This window comes from Lygodium microphyllum, chromosome 1 (assembly GCF_053477565.2).
Source record: "Lygodium microphyllum isolate KBCC chromosome 1, Lygodium_microphyllum_v1.1.10, whole genome shotgun sequence".
Taxonomy (NCBI): Eukaryota; Viridiplantae; Streptophyta; class Polypodiopsida; order Schizaeales; family Lygodiaceae; genus Lygodium; species Lygodium microphyllum.
In genome coordinates, this window is record NC_141135.1 from 165,293,224 (window position 1) to 165,317,052 (window position 23,829).

General features: G+C 43.7%; 1 protein-coding gene across 2 annotated transcripts in view; it reads left to right on the forward strand.

The window, feature by feature from the left end:
• SCPL20 (serine carboxypeptidase-like 20) overlaps window positions 1-23,829 on the forward strand; it is a 143,354-nt gene that overhangs the window by 47,287 nt on the left and 72,238 nt on the right. For both annotated transcript variants that reach the window (XM_087684190.1, XM_087684181.1), the window contains exons 6-9: window positions 20,211-20,248; window positions 20,378-20,479; window positions 20,575-20,655; window positions 20,829-21,074. In XM_087684190.1, coding sequence (XP_087540316.1) covers window positions 20,211-20,248; window positions 20,378-20,479; window positions 20,575-20,655; window positions 20,829-21,074 — 467 coding nt within the window. The remainder of the gene's footprint in view (window positions 1-20,210; window positions 20,249-20,377; window positions 20,480-20,574; window positions 20,656-20,828; window positions 21,075-23,829) is intronic.

The window sequence follows — 23,829 nt, forward strand, 5'->3', positions numbered from 1 at the left end:
TGCCCTTGCCTCTTTGCCTCACCATAAAAGCATGCTCAGAGACTATTACATCCATCCCACTATTCTTTCTTGTTTGCTTTTCTTCTAAGAGCAAACTAACCAACTAAAGGAAAGTAAGTGGCTACGGGGAAATTCTCATGGTGAGATTTAGGGCCGTATGAAAGGCCAAATAAGAGAGCGGCAATGAATTCAGAGTAGTAGAGATTAACTATGCATTTGGATAATACTCATCTACATTCATTAGCTGCTCATGCAAATCCTAAAATTTTTTAAAATGATTATGGAATCACCTTCATCCATCTTCACATTCTCAAGCTCTTTCTTCAAGAAAGAGATGCATGTCTTATTTTTTCTAGTAAATATTTGCTCAAGTGTCAACCATGCTTCTTGTGAAGAAGCTGCAAACCGTATGTGTAGGATAATAGATTGCTGAATTGCTAATGAAATTAGTGACAATGCTTGAGCATCCCATGTGTCCCAAGCATTGTGTGCTGCTGATCTTTGGGGAAGTGGTTAAGCTGGAGTAGGCTGAGTGGGCCTTTGACCACATCCTCCTAGAGGAGGTGTTACAGGAGCCACAACTCCAAGATGAACTTCTTCACCACTGACTTAATCCCAAAGATTCTTCGCAATCAACACATTTTTCATCATGAAAGACCATAGAGAATAGTTGTTGCCATCCAATCTATCCTCCTTGGATACATATGTGAACCAACTTGGAAATCTGAGAATATTCAGAAATTACAGCAAGCACCACATTGTAATTAACAAATCCGATCACACTCTATCAAAATTGTCCAATGTACATGCTGTCCAATGCACAAATAGTGCTCAACAGCACAAAAAATGCAAAAGCCCCAAAATTTTGTTGTTCAAAATGCACAATTTCAGTCTATCTCAGACTAACCCTGATGTACATTTGCCAATGTCTGCACTTAATCCAAAAGCCCCAAATTCTTAGCCCGAAATTCAAGAAATTTCTTCAATAAATGTGTCTCGAATACATGTAGGAGCAGAAATAGCCTGCTCAGGCAAAAGCCCCTATCTGAAATTCAAATCTGAATAAAATATTAATAATTTTCTCTTTTGACCTTTAATACTGGCAGCAGAGACAAGTGGCACAGAGCTGAGCTGCTGGGCAGATGGCTCAGAACTGGCAGGTGGACTTGCGGGCGTAGCAGGCGCTGCAGAAGGTAGGGATTGCAGGTGGTGGTGCAGATGGCCAAGCACTGGCAGTGTATCAGCTGGAGCAGGTGGCGTTGGCAGACAGGCTACTGGGGGGACGCAGGCTGATGAGTTGGCGGAGGTTGGCTATTGATGACTCTGCTGGTGGTGCTGGTGGTGGTGCAGACAGCTGCTGCAAACGGAGGCAGCAACTCACTAAGCTGAAGCTGGAGCTGGGCTATTGGTCATAAGCTCCGAGAAGAGATTGAGTTGAACTCAACTTTGATATCAAATGTGAGAGAGAAAGGACAGATCGAAGCTCAGCTGAGAGTACACAGTTGACAATGAAGAGAGTACACAGTTGATATCAAAGTTGAACTCAACTTTGATATCAAATGTGAGAGAGAAAGGACAGATCGAAGCTCAGCTGAGAGTACACAGTTGACAATGAAGAGAGTGTGAGAGTGAAGAAATGACTCCCAATGCAATCATCAAAAGAGTAATGTGCAAGTACAAAGTACAACCCTTAAACCTTAGGGTTGTTAATGTGCATTCACACCCGAAAGGTGTAAAACAGTATAAGTGCCCGAACTATGTAACATAAGCACATAAAATAAAGGAGAATAAAACTAGGGAAAAAAACCTCTTATAAGGAGAGTAAAAAGTGCCCCATTGTCCTATCGAGGATCATCAACACTTTGTGAGCATAGGGATGAGTCAAACCCAACAACGAGTCATGATACTGATGGAGAGGGAGAGTCATGAGTGAGAGAGAGAGAGGCCCGAGGGATAGTGAGAGGCTTGAACCTTGAGCCTTGAGAAGGAGAGGGAGAGTGAGAGGCTTAAAAGTTAGAGAGAGAAGGGGCGGGAATTAGGATAGGCTTGAATCTTGATAGATAGATAGCTTGGTTGGAGAGAGAGAGGCTTGAGAATTCTTGTTGATTTGGTGTGGATGGATGGAGGGGAAGAGCACCTTTTATAGGCTAGAGAAGAGAGTGGAAGAAGAGAGGGATCCAAGGTGGAAGTAGAGAGAAGACTCAAGAATGTGGAAAAGAGCATCCAAGGCTAGAGCATGGGGTGCAAGGGGGACTGGGGTGGCAATGGGCATTGCATGGTCCCTTTCCAAGTGGCAAGTGGCAATGGGCTTCAAAGTATGCCATGCGGGCAAAAATGGGGAAAAGTTCATGCAGCACACAACTTTGATTGGATGTAGAATGTGTGAGATGCGGTGGACCAGAATGCATATTTTTTTCATACGAATCCGTATAGATACATACCATATGGTACAATCCCTATTGTTTGATGTACAGAGGCAACTATGACCTGGAGGTTGATCCTCATAAATCTCATTGTATAAGACACCGTTGAGAAAGGCAAACTTCACATCTATATGGCCAATGATGATGGGCTGTAAAAGCTAACATGGTCTGAATGGTAGACATTTAGGCAATCGGAGCAAAGTCTCTGATTAGTCCAAGTCTGCCTTTTTGGTGCAAAGCCCTTGGCAACAAGCCTTTCCTTATGCTTGTCCAAGGTGCCATTAGTTGGTCTTGGAGATCCATTTCACATGAATAATTATCCACTAAGGTGGATGTGGAACTAACACCCATGTCTCAATCTACTCGATAGAATCAAGCTCATCTTGTATAGCACAATCCTAGGTCTCTTGTGTAGGAGCCTCCTCAAGAGTGGTAGGCTCATTGTCCTCCAAGATCATGGTCATATGGAAATAATTCACACACAATGAACACCCATTCCTCGAACAAATCTTGGCTGATTTGTGGGGTCCCTCCAATGTCTTTGGGAAAAAAGTAACTCCAGATTCCTAATCAAATACTAAAAACCATCAAGTGATAGCATAGTTGTGTCAAACTATAGCAAATGCAGAAGCGTATGGACAAGATTGAAAGACAATGAACATGAGAGAAAGGGAGAGAGAAAAGAGATAGAAGAATGCAGAAATCTGATGTCAATGAATGCTGAAATGAAGACGGCAAATATACAAGGGCTGTAGATGTATCTCTTTGAGCCAAATCTCTCCCACCAGCACCTAAAAAGCAAGTGAGGAGGGTAGGCTGCCAGTGGGGCATAAATAGCCCAAATGAAAGGCCATAAAATAATGCAGCCAACCTGATCAGCAACGAGCCAACAACATCATAAATGCATAAAATAATCTATGTTGACAAGCTTGCCTTTGCCACATGGCATAGTTGCATGCCCAAAAAGGTGCATGTACACTGGGATTGTTGGAAATGCCCACAAATTGATAGGAAAACTATGTAATGCCCTCTGAGAGTACCTCTGAGAGAACCGACTGCACCAATAGTAGCTTGAGAAATGCTTGTCTAGGGGATGACTAATCTCTAACACTCCCTCTTAGATCCTGGATGCAGCATAAGACTTAGGGATCTGGAATGCTGTCTGAGAACAACCTGAGGAAGCACCTTTGTAAACAAATCTATGAGATTATCCTTTGTCTTGTAGTAAACCGCATCAATGGTCTCATCCAAGATCTTCTCTCGAATGAAATGGTACTCAATCTCAATGTAATTTGACCTAGCATGAAACATTGGGTTCCATGCCAAAGCAATGCAAGTCTCATTGTCGCAATGAAATGTTGTAGGACTTATCTGAGGATAGCCAAGCTCTCCTAGCAACCTCTGAAGCCACACTGACTCACATGTGGTAGAAGACACCGCTCTATACTATGCCTCTGTGGAAGAAAGAGCAACAGTGGGCTGCTTCTTGTTGCTCCGCGAGATAGCACATGCACCCAAAGTAAAGCAATATTCTGCTATTGACCTCCGTTGGTCAACATCTCCGGCCCACTTTGAATCTGTCCAACCTATAAGAACCAAAGGCGAATCTCTAGTACTAGTTGAATAATGAATACCAAGATCGGGGATCCCCCTCAAGAACCGCAAAATCCTCATAGTAGCCTTTCACTCATGAACCCAATCAACAAACCTAGAGGAAAGCACAAATCCACCTGAGTTTTAAGAAGCCCAATCAAGGACCCAATCAACTACCTGTAGTAGAAGCATCCACTGCTCGTGAATCAGCATGGGTTGTAGCCGTCCAGTTTGGATCCATAGGAGTAAATGGCCTTACATGCTTGCATCTCAAAGGTGGCCAAAAGCTCTTACACATATTGTTACTGGGAGATGAAAATCCCCCTTAGAGTTTGGTAAATCTCATGGCCTAAAAAGAAATGGAGAAGGCCCATATTCGTCACTGGAATACCTCATGTTGTGCCACCTTAGTCTTCTTGAGCTTTTGGGCATGGTCACCTGTCAAAATAAGATTATCTACATAAAGCATGAACAATGCATACCCTCTAGTAGCTGAGGTGTGGACATACAACTGGGGATCGGAAGAGAAACGTTGATACCCTAACTTCCCTTGGAGAAACGAGTCTATCTTCTCATTCCAAGCACGTGGAGCCTGTTTGAGGTCATAAAGGGCCTTCTTCAACCTATACACTTGTCCATCTGATGAGGAAAAGCCAAGAGGCTACTCAACATAGATCTCCTCCTTTAAATCACCATTTAGAAAGGCAGACTTTACATCAAGGTGATAAATTGGTGATCTTCTACGATCGGCCAAGGCAAGAACAGCTCTAATGATAACCATCTGGGCTATAGATGCAAAGGTATCATGGAAATCCACCCTTGGCCGCTGTGCGAAGCCCTTTGCAACAAGCCACACCTTGTGCTTATCTAGAGTACTATCACTGTGGTATTTGGTCTTGAAGACCCATTTTACACCAATCATCTTCTTATGAATGGGCCGAGACACAAGATTCCAAGTGCCATTCTGCTCAATAGCATCCAACTCCTGCTCCAGAGCCTTCTTCCGATGCTGTGACTGCAAAGTCTCCTTCACGCAGGTAGGCTCCTATCCTGTATGGCATGTGTCATCAAACAATAGTTAGTACAAACAAGCTCGGTAGTATGTGCTTGGCTCCTCTGAGGCCACTGTGGACCATCCTGTGGTTGCTAGTTCTCAAGGACTTCCTTAATTCCTAAATTATGGAGTGTGTCTCAAGCCCAACGAGGAGGAGATCGAATCTCTCTTTGTTGTGTTCTACTGTTGAAGTCTCTGGAACATCCACTAGTGGTGGCTTAGTCGGGGAAGCCAGTGAAAAAGTAGTATCCTCATCCAAAGATAAAACATCGCCACGAAGCGTAGACTCCAAAGGTACAATTGCTAGTGCCCAACTATCTCCTAGATCTCCAAGCATGGAGTGGTCCTCACCCCCCTCTGAGGCTCGATCCTCAATGAACAGAACATCTCAACTCGTGTAGACATCCCGCTTAATGAGATCACACAATCGGTAACCCTAGGATTGCTAGTTGTAGTCCACAAACACATGTCTTTGGGAAGTCACTTCAAATTTATCATGCTATGTCTTCGGGATGTGGAAATAGGCACCACACCCAAAAGCCCTCAAATAAGAAACATGAGGCTTAAAACCAAGATACGCCTCATAGGGTGTCATACCAACAATGGTTGAAGTGGGGTATCGATTAAGAATGTAGATTGCAGTAGCTAGAGCCTTTGCCTAGAGACATTGAGGTGTCCTTCTATGCTTCATCATAGTGAGAGCCATCTCAATCACACTTTGGTTCTTCTGATCCAATATGCCATTTTCATGAGGTGTGTTTGTGTTTGCAAACTCTTGGTGGATACTGCAATCTGCATAGAACCTAATAAATTCACCTCCCTTATCTGATTGTAATGTCTTTAGTTTCTGGCATGATTGGTTCTCCTCTGTCAGATGGGAGAGGATCGAGGTGCAGCTGAAGTGCAGTAGACAGTGTGAGAGTGAGAGACAGAGTTGAGCACGACACCCAATGCAATAGTACTGAATAGAGTGTAAGCTGAAAGTACAAATGATAACCCTTATACCTTAGAGTTATAAGGGGCTGTTCACACCCGAACACAGTAAGTGCCCGTAAGTGTGCACCACAAGCACATACAAAATAGTACACATAATCTGGGGGAAAAAACCTCTCCTACCGAGAGTAAAAAGTGCCCCAGTGTCCTAGTGATCACCCGCACACTCCCATATGAGCGTAGGCGTAAGTAAGGCGTACCCAACAAACCCCCCTGGAGTGAAGAGTGATCAAGTGTACAAGGATCATCCGCCACCAAAGGGCGTCAAATTCAAAGCATCGCGAAATGCTTCAAATTTGTCTCGTGGAAGAGCTTTGGTGAAGATGTCTGCCACATTGCTGGTGGTAGGACAGTAGACAAGGCTGATATCACCTGCATGTAGCCTCTCTCTGACAAAGTGGTAGTGAATCTCTATGTGTTTCGTGCGAGCATGAAACACAGGGTTCCGTGCCACTGCAATGGCACTCTGACTGTCAGTATATAAAGGAGTAGGCTCCGTAACAGATACATCCAAATCAGCAAGTAAACGTCTAAGCCATACGCACTCAACTGCAGTAGTGAAGGCTGCCTTGTACTCAGCTTCACATGACGACGTGGCAACAGTGGATTGTTTCTTGCTAAGCCAAGAAATGCATGACGAGCCAAGAAAGAAACAATTGCCACTAGTGGAGTGACGAGTATCAAAATCACCAGCCCAATCAGAGTCACTGTAAGCATGTAACTGCAGTGGTCCCCCCTTGGCATAAAGCAATCCAAGAGCTCTAGTACCCTGCAAGTAACGAAACACACGCTTCACAGCTTGCCAATGCGACATACGAGGCTGATGCATGTACCTGCTCAAAACTGAAACGGCAAACTGTATGTCTGGCCGAGTGTGGCATAGATAGATGAGACATCCCACTGCTGGAGCATAAGTATGGATATCAAACAAATCACTGTCATCATGTAATGACAGTTTGAGCCCAGGTTCCATGGGTGTACAAACTGGCTTGCAATCCTGTAAGCCAAACTTCTCAAGAAGTTGCCCAATGTACCTTGACTGACATAATCCAATGCCTCTAGCATCATGTACAAACTGGATGCCCAAGTAATAGTGCAAAATACCCAAGTCAGACATGTCAAAAGTTTGCTGTAAATTATTTTTGAATGCTGAAATCTGATCAGCATGTGTTCCAGTGAGCAAAAGGTCATCTACATATAGACACAAAATCAGCATGGATCCCCCCTCTTTATGTACATAAAGGGTAGACTCAGATGGGCTGTTTACAAAACCCTGACTAAGCAAGAAAGCATCTATCTTTGCGTACCAAGCTCGTGGAGCTTGTTTCAAACCATATAGAGCTTTTTTCAGCTTGCATACTAAATTTTCTGAGCCTTCAACTGCAAAACCAATGGGCTGCTGTACATACACTTCTTCCTGAAGTTCCCCATGTAAGAATGCAGTCTTTATATCCAGCTGATGCACTTTCCAACCAAAATGTGCAGCCAAGGCAATCATAGACCGAATGGTCGTCATACGGGAGGTAGGAGCAAAGGTCTCCTCATAGTCAATGCCCTTTTTCTGTGCGTAGCCTTTAGCTACCAGCCGTGCCTTGTACTTATCTATGGATCCATCTGCATTCCTTTTCAATTTGTAGACCCATTTCGTACCAATGGCACGCTTGCCAACTGGCAAAGACACCAAATCCCAAGTATGATTCTTATGAATAGAATCCAATTCAGCTTGCATGGCTGCCATCCAATGCACACTATGTCGTGCATCCTCAAAACATTCAGGCTCCTCATTATCATGAGTACATGCTGCCATAACAAACTCCATGGAATGTGCTGAATCATACAGTCGAGTTTGCCTTCGAGTACGACCAGCCAAGGGTGTTTCCAAATGACTATCTCTCATAGTCTGCGTGTACCATCTAGGCACCTGTCTTGCTTCCTGACTGTGTACAAGTTCCTGCTGAATTTCAGTTTCAGCAATGTGCTGATTTACTGCATGTTCCATAGGAGCAGCTGGCTGAACATTAGGTTCATTTGCTGAAGTACCAGCTGAATCACCAAATGTGATGGGCAGCAGCCCTTCAAAGACATCACGGGCAGCCTGATATGTATCAAAACCAGCCAAGGATAATTCTGATTTTTCATCAAATACAACATCCCTGCTGACAAAAACCTTCTTGGTCACGGGATCATAGAGTCTGTAGCCTTTGCTTTCGCTGCTATATCCCATAAAGATGCATTTTACAGCCTTGTTGTCCAACTTCTTTCGAAGTACCTGTGGAATATGGGCATATGCAAGACACCCAAAAGTACGGAAGTGGCCAACAGAAGGTTTGCGGCTGTGCCAAGCCTCAAAAGGTGTGACGGTTTTCAAGGCCTTGGTAGGGCATCTGTTCAAAATGTGGCAAGCGCACATGACGGCTTCCATCCAAAAACTATGAGGCAAACTCTTTGCCTTCAGCATACATCTGGCCATCTCCATGAGTGACCGATTTTTCCTCTCTGCTACCCCATTCTGCTGTGGAGTATATGCAGTAGTGTACTGATGGATAATGCCCTTCTGCTGCAAATAAGAATTCAGCATAGAGGACATGTATTCCCCCCCTCGGTCCGAACGGAGAGTCTTAATCTTGCAACCAGACTGAGTTTCCACAAGTGCACTGAAAGCCAAAAATGCATCATACACTTCTGACTTCTTTTTCAAGCAGTAGACCCAGCACAAACGTGTAAAGTCATCAATAAATGTTACAAAATAGTAACAACCACCCAATGACTGTGTCTGCATGGGCCCACAAACATCCGAATGCACAAGCTGTAATCTGGCTGTTGCTCTAAAAGCAACATCACGGGGAAAAGAGAAACGATGCATTTTCCCCAAAATGCAACCCTCGCATAAATGCTCAGGAGGTCTCTCCAAGAGAGGTAATCCATCCAACATCTGAGTACGCTGTAATAGCATCAAGCTGCCATAGTTTACATGCCCCAAACGAGCATGCCATAACTCTGCCTCTAACATAGCAGGAGTAAGAGTGGATGTCAAATATGCAGACTGATCTACCGAAAGAGCATCCAACTCATATAACCCATGACACAAAGAACCTGTCAAGACCAATGTCATGTGTTCCTTGTCACGGACCATGCAACGGTCATCATCAAAGGTGACCTGCAAACCACAACGTGCCATAGAAGAAATGGAAAGCAGATTCTTCTTAATGCCAGGCACATACAAAGCATCCTGTAGGCGGAGAATAGAGCCATCAATGGCTGTAAGCTGAATCTCCCCAATACCACGAACAGGGTATGATGCATTATTAGCACACTGAACAGACTTCCCAACGGGAGGTGCACCAAGAGAAGCAAACAAATCTCTACGAGATGTGATATGCCGTGAAGCACCACTGTCAAAGAACCAAGTGTCAGCATCTTCTGTAGAGCTAAATGCTCTATCAGCCCAAGAGACATCATAACTGCAAGTGTAAAAACAATAGTCCCTGTCTGCAACAAAGGACGCGGACTCACTAGCAGTGGAAGGAGCTGCAGAAACAGACATCCCTGACTCCTTCTTCTTCTCTTTGGCGATGCGCTTCCTGCACTCAGTGATGTAGTGGCCAGGCTTCTTGCAGTAATGGCATTTTCCTTTCTTGGCTTGCGTGCCCCCCTGTTTTTGACTTGTCTGTGAAGTGTTACTACTACCAGAACTCTGCGAAGCATTTTTCCCTTGGCTGTTTTTACCCTTCTGCCTTGACATAAAAGCCTGCTCAGAGGCTATACCATCCACACCACTGTTCCGTCTAGTTTGTTCCTCCTCTAGAAGCAAACTGACAAGCTGAATGAAAGTGATGGGCTCTTTCGAAATCCTCATAGTGAGGTTCAAGGCAGTATGAAAAGCCAAGTAAGAGGGAGGCAGTGAATTCAATGTTGTAGAAATCAGCTGTGCATCTGAGTAGTACTCATCCACATTCATGAGTTGCTCCCGCAAGTCCTGAATTTTGTTGAGATGATCCTGCATAGAATCACCCTCATTCATCTTTAGAGTCTCTAGCTCTTTCTTCAAGAAAGAGATGCGAGTCTCATTCTTTCCTGCAAACATCTGCTCCAATATGAACCAAGCTTCTTGTGAAGAAGCTGCTGAACGAATATGAGGAATGATAGAACGCTGAACTGCCAATGCAATCAGCGACATAGCCTGTGCATCCCGTGTATCCCAAGTTTTCTGAGCTGCAGTTCTTGGGGGAAGTGGCTGAGCGGGGTGAGGTGGAGGGGGCTGAGGTTGCCCTCTTGCACGTCCTCCTGGGGGAGGAGTAGCGGGAGCCACAACTCCCGGTCGTGCTTCCTCTCCACTGACATAATCCCACAAATTTTTGGCCACTAATACATTCTTCATCATGAAAGACCAAAGGGAATAATTGTTCCCATCCAATCGGTCTTCCTTGGACACATAGGTGAATACATCTCCTCCCTGATTTGCCATTATTTCCCAAAAGGTAATAGAGCAATGTCAATGCAGTACGGGCTGGAAATCTGCAAATTTCCAGAAATTGCAGCAAACACAAGTCTGCAATTAATGTGCAAAGGGTACTCTGTCATAAAAAAACTGTCACTGATGCACGCTTCCCAAGGTGCAATTAGTGCTCAGCAGCACTAAAACATTAAAAGCCCCAAAATTTTCTGCCCAAAATTTCTGTCACAAATGTCTGTTACAAAAGCCCCAAAATGTGCATTCAATGTGTCACAGACAGACACAGCACGTTTCCCAATGCTGAAAACTGAACCTGCTGTTCAGCACGTTTCCCAATGCTGAACCTGAACCTGTTGCACGAACTCCTGTGTAAAAGAAAAGTGCAGAATGTTACCTCTGCGTGTTGACGACGGGCACAATTCCCGAGGTAATGACTGCTGGGTACAGTCGGACTGACGCACAGGTACAGGCGTGCAGGTCCAGTGACACGCGCAGGCAGGACTGGGCGCACGCTGGGCTGAGGAGGCGGCACCCAGGACTGGGTGGTGGAGACAGGTGGCGCGCTGGCAGCTGGAGCTGACGGCACAGGCTAGCTCAGCGCAGGGAGGCTGCGCAGGCAGACTGACAGGCGAAGGGGCACTCTGGGCAGACACAGGGCAGAGGACTCGCTGGGCAGGGGTGGCAGCACGCAGGTACAGGAGGCGCGCTGGGCAGAGGTGGCAGCACGCAGGTACAGGTGGCGCTCTGATTGTTGGAGCTGCACGCTGGGCAGAGGAGTCGTCTGGTGCTGCGCGCTGACGGACTGACAGGCGCAGGCAGGACTGGGCAGGAACAGGCGGCTGGGGCAGAACTGGCGGTGGCTGCAGACTGCAGACTGAAGACTGCTCTGAGCTGAGCTCTGATACCAAATGTCAGATGGGAGAGGATCGAGGTGCAGCTGAAGTGCAGTAGACAGTGTGAGAGTGAGAGACAGAGTTGAGCACGACACCCAATGCAATAGTACTGAATAGAGTGTAAGCTGAAAGTACAAATGATAACCCTTATACCTTAGAGTTATAAGGGGCTGTTCACACCCGAACACAGTAAGTGCCCGTAAGTGTGCACCACAAGCACATACAAAATAGTACACATAATCTGGGGGAAAAAACCTCTCCTACCGAGAGTAAAAAGTGCCCCAGTGTCCTAGTGATCACCCGCACACTCCCATATGAGCGTAGGCGTAAGTAAGGCGTACCCAACATCCTCAAAGAGTAACCAATCTTTGAAGTGGGAGCAAGCCTCCAATTTTAGTTGCAAAAAATAAGCCCATGTCATCTTGCTAAAATTGTTCACAATCAGTAGGAAATACAAGTTCCCCTTAAGGGACTCTATCCTCATAGGTCCACAAACATCTGTAGAAACAAGCTCCAAGGGTACTAAAGACCATCTCGAAGCCTTGCTGGGAATGGCATCACGATATTGTTTGCTATGAATGCAAGAAACACATGGCTGTTGACTCACCACAATGTTTTGGCATACCTCGAACAAGCTATCCCCTAGATGCCTTCCGAAGGTAATCATAATTTAGGTGGCCAAACTGAGCATGCCAAAGTTTGGACTGTGTCTTAAGAGGTAGGAAGAAGAGAAGTCAAGGAAGTAAGCACATGCCTCAATCCACAATCAAGAATCCGAAAGGAATTCTCATCAAACTCAAGCAAGAGGCTGAGGGCACAAATCTTGTGTACTGAAAGTAAATGGTAACCCAAGCTTGGTACATAAGGCACCTTTGAAGTATGGGCACCACCCTACTCATTTGGAATAAGGTGTATGTTATCCCTCCCCTGAATAGGAATAAAAGAGCTATCACCGATGAGAATCTGTCCATGCGAAGGCTGCAAATGGGCAACACTTGCTGTAGAAGTCATGTGCCGAGAGGTACCACTGTCAGTAATCCACTCATGATGGTGTGGGGCCATCAACGTAGCATTAGAAGCCCTAGGGGTTGATGCCTCAATCATCTCCAAGTGGAGGAAGGCAATTGATGAGGGAATAGCCACCGCTATTGAATCCTTTGAAGGCTTCTTCTTCTTCTTCTCCTTGTCCTTTTTCTCCTTGTCAGGGCAATCCTTCTTTCAATGACTTGTCTTGCTACATATGTGACAAGTGGAATTCTTTTCATTGTCCTTCTTCATCCTCTTTTGGTCCTTTCCCTTCTTTTGAGAGGATAGACTTGTCAATGTCTCTGATTTGGAAGCATTCTGCCATTTCAATTGCTCCTCCTGGTCCAAAACCATAGGAACCGACTCTTCCCAATGAAGAGTCTCTGTTTGTTCTGAAGCAATCAAAGAAAAGTAAAATACATTGAATCAAGGCGGTAGCTAAGAAAGAAGAGTTATCGCCATGTCCTTCAAGGTAATCGCTTTTCCTGCATTCTTGATGTGCATCTACAATTGTTAAAGCTTATTAACATGCTCCCGCATAGAAGAAGACTTATTAGGACTCAAAGTCCTCATCTGAACCTCTAGAGACACCCCCTTCATCATGGTCATCCGATTGTACATTTGATCAATCTCTAGCTATATCTCATGAGCCATGGTCAAGTGCTCAATGTGAGCAATGATAGTTAGAGTACAAGAGTCTAGAGAGAAAGAGGAAAGAATGGATGCTGGCATTCAATTTTTCCCAATGTGTATGTACCTTCATCAACTTAGCTTTCTCATTTGAAGAAAGCTTCGAGGCATCACGGGTTGTCGGATAGTCTATAGCCTCAATCACAAGCTTTGCCAAATCATAGGACTCCAAGATGGCAAGCATCATTACAGGCCATATGTGATAATTCTCTCTCCATCAAGCTTTTGATCTAACGGAAGAGCCAGTAATATAGGGACCTTATAGTCCATAATAGCCTGAAATTCCATGTCAATTTCGGTCAACATTGTCAATCGAATGACTTGCAGAAAAACAAGGGCAGCCTTCTCTGACTCTCTGCACGGTGCGGTGCGTGCTAGGGCTTCCTCCACTCATCCTCAAAAGAGTTTCACCCACCAAAGGCGATGAAAACTCAAACTTTGGAGCAAAAGGTTGAAAATGCAGTCTTTCCTCCTTCGCGAATGGCAAGAATTTGCAAAAAACAGCAACTTTGCTCCTCCATGCACAACCTGTTCACCATAGCCTCCAAAGGCTGAAAACTCTTTTGTCATGAAGAATCCTCCCTAATTAGGTCTGTCCACAATCAATCAGCCCTTCTATGTTGCTTTGGTATACCATGTCAGAGTGCAACAAATGCAGAAGCATATGGACAAGACTGAAAGACGATGGACACGAGAGAAAGGGTAAGAGAAAAGAGCGAGAAGAATGCAGAAATGTACAATCAATGAATGCTGAAATGAAGAGGGCAGATATACAAGGGCTGACATATCTCCTTGAGCCGAATCTCTGCCACCAGCACCTGAAAAGCAAGTGAGGAGGGCAGCTGCTAGTGGGGCATAAATAGCCCAAATAAAAGGCCAGAAAATATTGTAGTCGGCCAGCAAAAACTGGCCGACCTGATCAGCAACCAGCCAACAACATCATAAATGCATAAAATAATATGTGTTGACCAGCCATGTGGCATAGTTGCCTACCCAAATAGGTGCCCATACACTGTGATTGCTGGAAATGCCCACAAACTGATATGAAAACTGCATAAGATCACCTCTGAAAGAATCGACTACACCAATGATAGCCTGAGAAATGCTAGTCTAGGGGATGACTAATCTCTAACAAGCTGCTCATCCTATGGAGGCTAGGGGGCCTCCGATACTTGTGGTGCAAATGAATTTGAAAGTGGCTCCTCCTCATCATGGAAAGGAAACTCTTCCTCTATAGGCCCACCAAGAAGATTGAGGGTTAGTAGAAGCCAAAGTAGGAGGGGGAGGCAAGGGAGCCCCAGGGCGGGGGGAGGGGGGGGGGATGGGTGGGTGGGTGTTGAAGAAGAGGAAGGGCTGTTAAGAGTTAATCTACCTATTGAAGCACCATCAGGGGGAGTGCCCGAAGAAGTAAGGCCCTTGCCAATGCCAACATCCCACTCACCACCACTTTGCTAGAATTGAGATCCAGCTTGTATTGTTTGGTTATGTGACTGTAACCACCAAACATGTGCTACTTGGACTTTGCATCGAGTTTCCCCCTCTTTTTCTTGTCAACATGAACATTAGGCATCACATCCAAAGATGTGAAAATAATAAACAGAGGGCTTCCATCTAAAGAAAGCCTTGCAAGGAGTCATGTCCTATAATGCAATGGTTGGAGACTTCTTAAGAACGTGAACTTTTGTAGACACCACTTCACCCCAAAGGGTTTGAGACAACCCTTGGTGCTCAAGCATGGATGAAGCCATCTCCAACATCGTTGGATCTATTGTTGCATGACACCATTCTCAGATGGTGTGTTAATATTGAAAAACTCCATCCATATCCCATGCTGCCTTTAAGACTTTTCAAACTCTTTGGAGGCAAACTCTTCTCGAGGATCAGCTCAAACTCCTTCAACCTTCAAGGCAAATTTCATTTCAACAAAATTGGGAATAAGCGTCCAATTTTAACTCTAGGAAATAGGCTCATACATTTCTACAAAAGTCGTCAACCATAAGTATGAGATATTTGGCTTTCCCTAAGAAGCCATGCACATGGGACTGCACAAATCTGTATGTACTAACTCCAACCTAGTGCCCTCTGAGTAGATGCATTGGGAGAAGGCACATAGCATAGCTAGGGCATAGAGTAGGAAGTTTGGAAGCTCAAATGGACAGACCTTTAACCAATCCCTTTCAAGAAACATATCAAATAGAGCCAAAATTAAGGTGGCCATAGATGATAGCAAGCATGCCATAAGAACCCAAGTGCTGAAGAAGATAAAGCAACAAGGAGTGTGAGCTTGTAGAGCCCACCCTCTTGTGTGCAAGACCATAGAATTGCTCTAGATGTGTTATCTTCCACAGTATCTGCCTCTTGGGTAAAGACCACATGGGTCTCCATCTAAGCAAGGCCATGTACAAATAGAAGATTGAAGCCCAGGTTAGGTGTTGGCTTTCTCACTCATGCCTAGGCTCACAAAGGAGTGTCGGGGATCAGTAGGACACTGGGGCACTTTTTACTCTCAGTATGAGAGGTTTTTTCCCCGGACTTATTGTATTATTTCGTATGTGCTTATGTCGCATACTTATGGGCACTTATTGTGTTTGGGTGTGAACACCCCCTACAATCCTCAAGTTTAAGGGTTGTACCTTGTACTTTCAAATTGCACTCTTTCAGTCTATTGCATTGGGTGTCATGCTTCACTCTGCACACTATCTACTGCACTATGACCTAAGCTTCGATCCTCTCTCCATCTCACATTTGGTATCAGAGCTCAAGCTCTATTCAGTGCAACTCCGCTCAGCCTCCGTGAGTTCCCACTCAGTTCAGCTCTGCCTTTTGTCATCTTGCACTTGTCAAGTCCACTAGAGCAACACCAGGTCGTCCTACACACGCTAGTTCACCTCTGCCCTCAGCACCTGTGCTGCACCAGACAACTGCCACCAGCCTTGCGGTGACACCCCTGAGCCTCTCCTGCAGCACCTGCAATGCTGCCTCCTGTGCCCGCAACGCTGCCTCTAGCGCCTCCTGCGCTTAAGCAAGCTCCTGCTTTAAATTTGATCTCCTTTGGTGGCGGATGATCCTTGTAATTATGATCACTCTTTACTCTAGGGGGGTTTGCTGGCTTTCTCACTCACGCCTATGCTCACAGAGGAGTGTCGGTGATTAGTAGGACATTGGGGCACTTTTTACTCTCATTATGAGAGGTTTTTTTCCCAAACTTATTGTTTTATTTTGTATGTGCTTATGTCACACACTTACGGGCACTTATCGTGTTTGGGTGTGAATAGCCCTACAACCCTAAGATTTAAGGTTTGTACCTTGTACTTTCAGATTGCACTCTTTTAGTCTATTGCATTGAGAGTCGTGCTTCACTCTCCACACTGTCTACTGCACTCTGAGTTGAGCTTCGATCCTCTCTCCATCTCACATTAGGGACTTAAAAGGACATTGGTTGATGAATCTTGTTGATTAGGAAGAAGTGAGATGTGCCCACACCTCCAACATGCATTGATGAGTTTATAGGCTAGAAGATTGAGGCCCAAGTTAGGAACTTAAAAGGACATTGGTTAATGAATCTTGTTGATCAGGAAGAAGTGGAATGTGCCCACACCTCCGACATGCATTGATGAGTTTTTGCCTATAATGACATGAAGGTCTTGTATCCAATCTTGGTGATAGGTCATATGTGAAGACACGTCGCTAGCCACAAGCCAAGGCTTGCCTGATTAAAAAGATAGGGTGGTGCCGTCCACCTCATAGAGAGACTCTTTTTAATCCTTTGTGATAGGTAGAAGATTGGGGGTGGAGGGAGGGGGGGATTATTTCTTCCAACACCTTTCCTCTCGATGGATCATCTCCCCATAGTGTGGACACTTGGGATGATCCTTGGACTTATTGTCGTTCTTCTTATTTTGCTCTTTTTTTAGTTATTTGCCTTTCATTTGCTCTTGCTTGCCACCACTTGGAGATGTACTGATTGGAAAAGCTCTACCTCAACTGGTCTCCTTATGGCATGCATCCTGTTTCAATATCATGAACATGAGCTCTTCCCGTGTGATGGTGTCCCACTCTAGCTGACCAAATTCATTGTTCACACAACCATTGTATTTATGATGTACTGAATTGCTTTTTATTGGGCCTTCTTTGTACTTCACTATTACCTTAGGAACTTTCCCAAGGTGTCATTAATAGAAATTTCTGTTCTGGAAAAGGAATCTTTTTGAAATTATAAATACATTTTCAAAAAATTTCTAATATCAGGGATGAACTGGTGGATTTCTAGCTCTACCTGAGGTGAGGGTACCAAATAATATTTTGAACTTCCTTGCTTTAGGAAAAACACACATATCTGATTTGCACACATGAATTGGTCATTGGCCAGGCGAAATGACTCATCAGGAATTTCATTTGGTTAGGCAAAGATGGTAGCCCTGCAAGGGCTAAGGTAGCTTGGGATGTTATCATTCATCCCAGGTCTAGGGGTGGTTTGGGCCCTGGGGATTATTGACCTAGACAATCAAAGCAGAGCATTGATGGTGAAGCTCATTGTGAGGGGCTCACAGGTAGCTTCTGTATTGGGGGAGTGGGTTCGCCTTTCTTGAGGTGCCCATCTTGTGGATATGAGAATGTACATGGCTGTCATGCCTATCTTGTTTCAAGTCAGCTGCATGAGCCGGACTATCATGCCAGATTTCTCATAGACTGCTTGGTACATATGGACAATTAAATGTAGCTAGGATATTGATCTTTTGGACATATCTACTGTAGAAACTCTCTCTAGGATCTAGATAGAGATTTTGAATACACTCTGTGGGAGATTGACGAGAATACAAGGCAGTTCAGAGACTATGAGGAGGAGAAGAGATGCTTTTCTACAAGGCAGTTCCGAGACTATGAGGAGGAGAGATGCTTTTCTCAGAACATGGGATTCCAGCATTTTCATCATTTTCTAGATGCACATGGTCTAGCACTTTAGACCTTCTGACTGGTTATTCATTCAGGCTTTGTAATCGACTTCCCCTTACGTAAATTTTGATATGGAAGTCCCTTATAGAGAGGCTTTGCATTTTGCAATTTGCCTCGGGATATTTGTTCCCAAAAAACAATTGCACACATGTACATCAATTTGCAGATCTCTTTGCAGATGTAATTGAAATCCATAGCACACATCCAATTCCACTAAGATGTTCCATGTTGTCCAATGGACACTAAAACTCTTACAACCACCTTGATATGTTTGAATGATGATTCACTTATAGAGTAAGAGACATATTTATAGTGAGCGTCTTGCCAAAATTACTGAGGGCTGTAAAAATCTAGACAAAAACATGACCCATGAAGGGGCAGAAAAATTTTAGAGCATGCTCAGATATGGAGCTAGAAATGGATAAAAGGAGAAGGGAAAGCTATAAACCTACTTCATTCAAAAGCATTTTACTCTCCAAAGCTTGACAAAGGAATGTTATTATCAATGTGTGATTCCCAAGAAAAAAGCTTTTAACATTCGAAAGAATAAAGCTTTTGAGTACCTAACTTTTGGCATGTGCAAATTCAACTCAAAACAAACATTGTCAGTAGGAGGATATAAGAAAAAAAATTGTTGATCTACGTAATTCCACAATGAGGAAGCTCATTTGGAGAGCCAAGAATATAAGCCTTGTTTGGAGATAGGATAGCACACTACAAGCTCATGGACGACATTATAGCCCTTAGAGAAAATATTTTACTGGCTTTGAGAGGGCTCTATGAAAATGCGTGAGTCTACACAGTGGGCTACAAGGCTCTATTGAGACTACTCAGCTTTTTGTGATACCACATGGTTCGTCTTATCCGATGATGCATATATTAGTTTTTCATAATACAAATCTCGCCACAAGTTTCATCTTATCTGATCATGTATATCATCTCCTAATACAAGTCTGGCATTCAAGAATAGAGTGAGGAAGTTAATTAACGTACAAAACCCTACTGTTGCTACACATTGAACTTCATTTCAGTATTAAAGCCGGAAAAATGATGCATTACAGAAATATGAAAATCACTCGTGACACGAAAATTTGGCATAACATGTTTTAGGACTCAAGAGTCCTCATGTACAACGGAAATGGGTGATCACTGGTTCTTTATGGATACCAGAGCGTCACAATCAGGGCTCTTGCAGCCCCTCATGGAGCCTCTAGAAATCAGCTTGCAAAAACAAGGGTAGTGATGTTGACACGGCAGGACTGTGCAACAGGTCGAGAACAGGTCGAATGATGACGTGGCAGCACCGTGTGGTTGTGGCAGCCATTTGGTTCAGAGGTCAATACCTGCTCAAGTTAGCCTGACATTGGGCCAGAGAGAGTCTCTGGCCTCACCCTTGATCAGATTTAGACCTGCTCTTGCAGCATACCAGCCTTGCAGTTGTACTCCCCTTTCATTCTTGGATGCAAGGGTTTCCGAGGTCTTTTTAGTACTTTTCCACACTTTTCAAATTTCATCAGTAATCATTTTCCAGCAATCATTTTCTTTCTAATGGGCTCGCTGTTAGGTCATTTTACATGTCCCATCGTTTTGATTTACTAGCGGAAACAAGATAGTTGACAGACTGTGACCAGAATACTCAATGCAAATTGATTGAGTAGAAAGTAGAAATCGTTAGAATTGATGAGACATGACTGCAAGATACCTGACAGACTGTCGCTAGAATGCTTAATGCAAATTAACTGAGTAGAACGCAGAAGTAGGTAGAATTAGTAGATATCTGATAGACTGTTGCTTGCACGCTCAATGCAAAACAAGTGAGAATAAGCTTTGCCACAGAAACAGCTACGAAGTTGTAAACCACTTTCTTCTTTTTTTTCCTGCTCTTATCGTCATAGTCACTCTTTTTCTTGAAGTGGCAAGTGGCGCCGATCAGGTTAATCCTGATAATATAGGTGCTTCACCTCCGAATCAAGCATAGCTGTAAATATCCTCATTTCACTAGGTAATTGCTAGGATGTATATGCCTTATATAAGCATGGGAATATTGAATCATGGTCCATTTTCCAGGTGTTCACACTTGTTTATTGTTAATCAGTGTAAGCATGCTTTACTGAGTAATTTTCGTTTTGCAGGAATTGGAAATGGAACTACGCCATTGATAAATTTAAAGGTATCCGTAACCTAAACCGAAGATACAAAACAAATCTGGTGCTTACTTTTGATTCCTTGTGTATGTCCCCAACCTCCTAATCCTTGGCCATTATAGTTACATGTTTTTGACTTCCTGATTTGATATCAGGGCTATCTGATTGGAAATGGGGTGACGGACCCGGAGTTTGATGGTAATGCATTGGTCCCGTTTGCACATGGAATGGGTCTCATTTCTGACAAGTTATTTGAGGTATCTATGGCTTCAATTTCACCATAATCTAATGACGTGAAAGTTTGGATTAATGGAAGCTCAGGTTGATAATATTATTGCACCGTTTTGAACAGGAGGCTAATCGACTTTGCAATGGAAGTTACTGGAATGCGACAGATCTGGAATGCAATACCGAGCTTGAGATTCTTAGTCAAGTAATACACTGCTTGTCCCTCATAAGATGCCAGATTTGGCACATGAGATTAATATCCTAGTCTGCTTCTATTCTGCTTCCACCTGCATAATAACTACTTTGTCACTTCTTAAATGAAAGGTTAGCAAGCATTCAATTGATCCAAGTAAATCACCACAAACTTACTTTTGTCAGGATATTTCTAGAGTCAACATATATGATATTCTCGAGCCATGCTATCACAGTACATCACTACAGAGTCCTCTGGTAGATTTATATGGATTACCTGAAAGTTTCCGAATGTTGGGGGAGACAACTCGAACATTGCCAACCAGGAGAAGAATGTTTGGTCGTGCTTGGCCATTAATGTCACCTGTTAGAGATGGACATGTTCCAAGCTGGGCTGAGATTGGAAATTTTAGAGCAAATGTACCGTGTTTGGTAAGATTCAGCATTTCTTTTCTGTGACTGTGCAAATGGTTCTTCTCTTGGAGGTACATGCATATTGGTACTTTGTGATGGCTATTAATGTGTTTGCTAATTGGGCATGGTGATTTTTTTACTTGATTTTTATGTATTAATTTTTCACAAATAGAAGTGATGGATTGACAAATTTGTGACAACGCATTGGCTCAAGATAAGAGCACTCAACAAATAGATGCAACTCCAGATACACCCAACCAAACTGCCCAACCCTCAACACTCGATCTTGCCAAACGATCCTTGATAAGTGAGGAGTCCCCCTGTTAAAACCCCATATCTTTTTCACAACTTTTGCATTCATCAGGATCTGTTCGATGACAACTGACCCTTCTAGCTGAGAGCCAACTGCGGTTGCAAACAGGGAACTAGAATTTGCTGCTTCTAGCACAGCTTGTAAGACTGGTAGTCTTCCTCCTCCCAGCTTTCCCTCACTTTTGCCACTTCCTAGAGATGACTAATAACAGAGGTTGTAGCTCTTTACGCTATATCCCCAGTGCATGCCACAACTTTGGAAGCTTAGAGTTAACTTTTCACAATAGATGGAAAACTTTAGGCTCACCTCTAGGGTTAAGAGGCCAATTTTGTGGCACTCTTTGTTTGACAAAGAATTGCTTCGGTCTTTTATGCTGAGAGGCCTCCATTGAGCTTCGGTCTTTTAGGCTGACAGGCCTCCATTGAGCACGTAAAATTAAAGGCCTAAATTTTCTAAATATCATTAGTGATAGCTTAATTGAATTCCACTTGATCAGCCCCAAAAAGATTTATATAAAAAGCATTAACTATTAATTTGTGGTAGGACAGACCCGAAATTTTCCATTAAAAGCAGTGTTGGGCACTCAGTCTTCTTCATCCTGATCTCCAAGTGCCAGCTTCTATCGTTCATTGCCATCCTCCTCCTCTCTCCAGCAGCCATTGCCAACTCTCCTTGCTGCATTTGCAGCTGTCCTACTCAGTGACCACCCCTATCTGACATTGCCATCTTTTTCTCAGCATCATGCTGGAACTGCTGTTGTTTGGATGGTCATCTCCAATCATCATCTCACTTGGGTCTGTTTATGCTGCCTAGGGGCTTCATCAGGCTGTGCAGTGTGTTTTCATCCCTGGAGGACTGCTGCCTGCATCGACTACTCATGAAGTCTGCCATGTCATCATTCCAGCCTGCACACTGATGTGTTCTGCTGTTTCTGCATCATTGTGCTGCAGGTTGGCACTCTTTTGGCATCAAACAAGCAGATTATTATTAGAGTCCAGAATCTGTACAGACTCTTGGAGCTGTTATCAGTGTTTCTGACAGCTCTCAGCCATAGTTGCCCTAGTACCATGTAGGAAAGTGTTCATACTAAAGCGTATTGTACATATTAGTGCCATAAGGTACCAACTTAATGGATACTTCTTTTCTGGTCCAATATGCACTTTGGGATGTGTTAAATGCTCCTTATACCAATGTGATTATCTTATGGGATTATGTTGTATGAGATTCAACCAATTTCTCTACCTTTTTTGTCAAAAAAAAAAGAGAGAGGGTTTTAAGTAGCTCTTATGAGAGAATAATGTATTTTATCATACTGTACCTTTAAAAATCTTAAGGTACCATTTAGTACCATATTTTATTGTGCCATACTACATCGTACTTTTCGTACTTGACAATCTTGATCTCAGCTTACCTCTGCACCAATCTTCAGACCTTGAGACACAGAGGCTTGAGGCCCTTTTGTATCATCCTCATTTCTATGCATGCTCTCCCTCATCTACCATTCATCAGATTGTTCTTATTGTGTGTTGTATGCATTGTGTTTCTCTCTGTTTGCCCCAACATTTCCTACAGTCATGTCACAATCCAAAAACACCATCTTCTTTGCTTTTTCTCAGTGATGTAATTATCCAGATTTTTTGACGCTTCTCCCCTTCTTCCTTGAAATCACTTAGCACCAGCACAAAAGGTGCTCATTCCCCCAAGAAAGAACAGATCAAAACTGTTTATAATGCACCAACATTTGACACCTCAGCCTATCTTGTGTTTATTTTGGGTCAAAACAATATGAAATTTGGTAACTCATAAGTGAAAGAGGTGGGGCCTTATGGCACTTGCTCCTTTACTAGCTCCTTTACCCCAAATTCCCAATGTTTGGCTCATAGGCCCCATTGTCTCTTCTCTTTCTTTTCTTTTGCCTCTGCCTTTCCCTGCTTTCATTCACTCCCTCTTTCATCCCACTACACTGAGGGGAACACCAAGAACACTAAGATTGAGAAATTATGTTCTGCCTAGTACAATTTTAGAAAGTCTGTAATATCTTCACCGGTGTAGATGATGCAACCCATAAGCTTTGATTACAGCTCAAGCTTTGACCTTACCTGAAGAGAAGTAGAGGTAGCTTCGTCTTCAATAATCCCTTGTGATCTCAGTTGTGGGTTCTGCTGTTGGACAGCGGACAGAGATTCCTGCAGGGAGTTTTTTTTCCCTTTTCACCAGAGAAATTCTAGAGGGGAGGTTCTTGGTAGAGATTGTTACATTGTTGGTGAGTGCTTTACTTTCTTGGATCTTTGTGCAAAGGTATAAAGTCAAAGCTTGTAGGGTCTTAGAGGAGTCAAGATCTTGGAAAAGATAGTTGTCCAGGGGATTTTTGGGAGGTGGGGCCTAAATCAACGATCGAATGCTGTACACCAAGACTACTCAAGTTTGGATTGGTCTTTTCTCAAGAGTGGACATTCTTCT